Source organism: Montipora capricornis, chromosome 4, assembly GCF_036669925.1.
Source record: "Montipora capricornis isolate CH-2021 chromosome 4, ASM3666992v2, whole genome shotgun sequence".
NCBI lineage: Eukaryota > Metazoa > Cnidaria > Anthozoa > Scleractinia > Acroporidae > Montipora > Montipora capricornis.
This window is the reverse complement of record NC_090886.1, coordinates 31705023-31710022: the sequence shown is the minus strand read 5'-3', so window position 1 is coordinate 31710022 and position 5000 is coordinate 31705023. Positions and strand designations below refer to the sequence as shown.

The window sequence follows — 5000 nt, the reverse complement described above, 5'->3', positions numbered from 1 at the left end:
CAAGCCTAAAAGCGGAGCTCCCGGCTTGTTTATTCGTACTGGCTATAGGATTAGTGAAAATAAAAGGCTTTGGAACTGTCCGCCTCTTGGTTTTCCCGGAAATTGCTTAATTATGTCATTTTATTCGCTGCCTAACTAGTGAATTCCATGGTTAATTTCACCTGAAAAACGGACTGATCGCTTGAATCACGAGGAGGGATGAGTGTGATATCGATTTTTCCAGCGAAATCTACTGTCGAATTCACCAGTTAGGCAATTAATTTTTCTTGAATCGCAAGAGTTTGAAAAGAAAACAAGCAAATCCTCAGCAAGCGAACGGAAAAGGAAAGAAGCCATTTCAGAGTCGACTGTCAAAGGCCAGCGAATAGGAATCACGCTAAAATTAGAACTCACAGACGTACTACAGCTCGTGATGTGACAGATCGTACTTTATTTATTCCACTTTATCTCTGAAAACGAGATATGATTCGCGCCTACGTAGCGAAGCGTTACTTAAATTTGAAGGCTACAGTCGAAGTATAGATAACCCGGCGTTTTATTTCTGTACTCGTTGCGGACGGGAAATGTCATCGGCAACAGTCAAACTGCAAAGCAAATAAAAGATTTGCGTTTTAAATATGAAATTACACTTTAAAGACTGAAATATTCGCAGCGAAATTCTACTTACAATTCTGTTGGGCAATCCATACTTCATAACACGGCTCTTTACATTGTGGGTGTGTCGATCGGTTGATTGCATGCAAAAGCGAATATTTAAATACGTTACGTTTTTTTATATAAATAGACTAACTCGTCGCCAGGTCCTTTGCGACTTTATTTTGGCGCCCAAACGGAAGTTCTACTGCACTAGCGCAAATCACTCCGCCCGAGTGCGGAAATTAAGAGCTTAGCTCTAATTGAGCAACCATTTTAAGACTGAAATAATCATGCGAGTGTTCATTGTTCTTGAATTGATTTAAACTAGAGTAGTCCTGCATTGAGCTCTTCCTTTGTCGCAATCAAACACAGTTTGTGAATTGGTCTGTCGTACTCCCCATCTCTTGTCTTGATTCACACTTTTCGAACAAGGCCGTCGTTTCCAGGATAGGTGCCTACAATACGCGCCATTTTCCATTCACATCTTTTGTGTTTGGGATCCAGCTCCAATACAAGATCACCGGTCTGGACGTTATCTCGCACGCGAAACCACTTGTTTCTTGGTAACAAGTTTGGAGCGAAATACTTCATCCAACTCCTCCAGAAATCAGCAACTCTGTTTTGGGTACTCCTGAGTAACTGTCGCGGATTGATTCTTTCTTCTGGTTCTGGTTGTGGCGGTGGATTGTATTGGCCTAGCAGTAGGTCGTTTGGAGTGATCGGTGGGGCCTCCCAGATATCGTCGGAACTGGGGTACAGCGGTCGTCCGTTGACCATGTAGGTGATTTCTGACAGAAATGTTCTCCATTGTTCCTCGGAGTAGGCTTGAATCTTGCAAGTGGCGTTAAGTGCTTGTCTGACTGACTTAATTAGGGTCTCAACAATTCCGTTTTGGTGACTCGCATGTGGTGTATTCCATTCCCATCTGAACTCGCAGCCAAATTTATCAGAGAGGACACTCTTTATCCCAGGAATATCCCAGTTCTGTGTGGTTTCCTTCAGGTAACCTTGGGCACCCACGAAGTTTGTTCCACGGTCTGACCAGCAAACATTAGGGTATCCGCGTAAGCAGGCAAATCGTCGAAAGACCATTAAGAATGCGTCTGAGGTTTTATCGGTGACCAGCTCTAGGTGGATCGCACGTGAAGTCATGCAAGTGAAGATGATCACTTGTGCCTCTTTCAGGGTTTTGCGACCGAGTTTAATCTGTACTGGTCCGAACATGTCCATAGCAGTGTTCGAGAATGCAGGGAAGCCAGCTGCTACTCTTAGGTTTGGGATCTGTCCCAAGAGCTGGTTGAGGGGCCTTTTCCGTAGTTTTCTGCATGTGACACATTTTGAGGTGACGGTCTTAGCCATTCTGCGGAGTCCAATAATCCAAAATCTTTTTCTGGCCTCGTGAATTAAACTCTTATAGCCACAATGCCCACGTCGTTCGTGGAGGTCACGCAGAAGCAAGATCACAAATGGGTCGTCTTGTGGTAACATAAGAGGCCTTCTCAACTCTTCCGGGAGACCTCTGATATCTTCAAGTCGACCATCCGCACGAAGAAGGCCATCTTCACCCTTCTTTGCCACTAGTTTCTTATTCAAACTGTCTTCGTCGACGTGAAATTGACTCCACTTCAGAAGCTGAGTCTCGGCAGACTTCAGTTCCTGAACTGAAATGGGCCCTGACTTCGGGTTCATTTTCCGAGCGTTGTGAATAAAGCGACGAACGTGGGCAAGAGTTCTCCTTATCTTGGAGTACGTAGAACACGTTTTCAGCAAATGTAAAAGGATAGGATTTTCTTCAGATTCATGCTGATCTAGTTCAGGACATACTTCTGCGGCGGCAGTGCGATGTTTCCCGGCTTTCTTCTCTTTCTGAAACGTTTTCTTCTCTTTTAAAGCTTCAAGGTCGTCCACATTAGTGTTAACTTGGGTGTGATCTTGAAAGTTGGGCCACTTTTCCTCTGGCAACTCTAGGAAGGATGGTCCCTCTGCCCACTTCATGAGATGATTAAGATGGATTCCTCTCGTTAGAGCATCTGCAGGGTTGTTGTTAGACTTGATGTAATGAAATTGGTCTGCCCCAATGGTCTCTTGAATTTCAGCCACTCTGGCGGATACAAAGGGCCTGAATTCCCGTGTTGGGGTTCTGATCCAGGACAAAACAGTTGATGAATCGATCCAGAAGAATCGTTTCCAGTCCTGCGCTTTTCTGAATTCCAATGCTTTTACACATGTGATGTACATGCGTGCGAGTGATAAACAGCCCAACAGTTCTAATCTCGGGATGCTTTTCTTCTTCAGTGGTGCTACGAAAGCCTTTATCATGACTGGAACACAACGATAGTTTCCGCCAGCAAGTTTCCACCGTAGGAAGATGACTGCACCATAAGCCTGCTCACCACCATCGGAGAATCCGTGAATTTGAGGCACGCCCACTGCATTGCTTGGTTTTAGCTTGCGGTCAAAGTGAAATGACAGGAGATCATTTATGGACTGGACATTTTCTAACCATGTTTGCTGAATACTCTCGGGAAGGATGTCGTCCCAGCTGTAACCCGAACTCCATAATCCTTGCAAGTCAATTCTGAACTTGATAGTAACGGGTGACACAAGTCCGATAGGATCCCAGAGTTGAGCGAGAAACTTCAGACAGCTTCTTTTGGAGAAGCCTTCCAGTAAGCCAACCACGTTTTCTTTCTTGAAGGTAAACTTGTCTTCTTCTTTATCCCATTTGTGGCCAAGCAGATCTGTAAATCTCTCACCATTAGACTGGTCAATTTCTGAGCGGTTGGAATGCCACGCCTTAATTTGAAACTGGCCTTTTCCAAGGACGGTGTCAATTTCTTTGATTATTCTCTTGGCTTTTGTCGAGTTGCCTTTGGATCCCGCGATATCGTCCACGTACGCGTGATCTTGAAGTTTTTGGGCTGTGTCTGGAAATTCGACTTGTGAGACTTTAGCTAAGTAATTGATGGCGTTCGAGGCAATGTCTGGTGCTGGCTTGTCGCCAAAATTTAATCTGAGCCACTGGAAGACTGAGGGCGTTTCAGTTTTGTCGCTTCTCCACAAGAATCTGTGAAAGACTTGGTCATCAGGGTGCACTAGTACTTGATTAAACATTTTCCGGATATCACCCGAGTAAGCCACTTCGTTCCATCGCCAGGCCATAAGCACATTGGGAAGACTGTTAGTGTAATTAGGTCCTTTCTCGAGGTGATCGTTCAGGGAAAGACCGTCGTGGCCTTTTGAAGACGCATCGAAAACAAGGCGAACCTTAGTAGTTCTCTCTGGTGTGAAAACTGCTTGCAAGGGCAGATACCATTCGGGTTGACTGTGATCAACTTCTTCTGTAGGAATTTTAATTACGAATTCTTGTTCCAACAGCTTTTGTACCTCGTCATTTACGATTGCGAAGCATTCTTTTCTTTGGAACGACTTCTCGGCAGACTGCATTCTTTTAAAGGCAATGTCATAATTGCTGCGTTTGGGGGGTCCATTCTCATTCCAAGGCATTCTTACTTGGATTCTTCCATCTACCAATGTATTTGAATCAGACAGGGATTTGACGAACTTGTTTTCTCGTAGCACGTTCTCACTACAAGTACACAGTTCCGTTGGTTTAACTCCCAGCGTGTCCTGATAAAGTAGTTTCTTAATGTCGTCCTCAAAGCTCAATGTTCCGACTTCAACGGACTGTATCCTGGAACTGTTAACTTGTCCTAAAACGTACCAACCAAAGCAGTTACGTTTGGCAATCGGCTCTCCTGGCTCCCCAGACAAGGCATGAATGTCGACAAAGGCATTGACGAAATCTGTACCGATTAAAAGATCTATTGTTCCACCAGATAGATGCAGTTTGTTCGCAACTGGTTTGAGATGAGAGAAGTGTTCAATAGCTCCCTTTGAGATTATCTTCGCGGCACTGCAAGGTCTCTTTATCGTGTATACTTCCAGGGTCTTTGTGATATCCTCTTCTGTACTCGAGGCAACAGTGATCTCGATGATTTCCGAAGTTTCAGACCTCTTCTCTCCACCTGCTAGATTCATAGTAAGATGGGTGGCTGTCCCTGCTATTCCCAGTCGTTCGGCTGCATTCTTAGATAGCAGACTTGTGTTTGATCCAGAATCTATCATCGCAAGCATTTCAACAAGCGTTCCACCTGAGTCCATAACCTTCACCTTTTGGACAGGACATAAACCAGTGATTAGCTTGACATCTTCCTTGTGGTCAGCGGCACAGCTGGTATTGCCTTCTGCAGGAACATCTTGCATTCGGAAAGGCACTGCGCTCGAGCTTAGATTCGAATTGATCGTCTCGTTGTGAAGAGTGCGGTAATGGTTCCTTTTGTATTTATCGCAGGTAGTACCGT

At 44.8% G+C, this 5000-nt stretch overlaps 1 protein-coding gene across 1 annotated transcript in view; it reads right to left on the bottom strand.

The window, feature by feature from the left end:
• Positions 1–1050: 1050 nt before the first annotated feature.
• LOC138046554 (uncharacterized) overlaps positions 1051–5000 on the bottom strand; it is a 4293-nt gene continuing 343 nt past the window's right edge. Inside the window, exon 1 of the mRNA XM_068893168.1 lies at positions 1051–5000. This exon is cut by the window's right edge and continues 343 nt beyond it. Within this exon, the coding sequence (XP_068749269.1) occupies positions 1051–5000 (3950 nt within the window).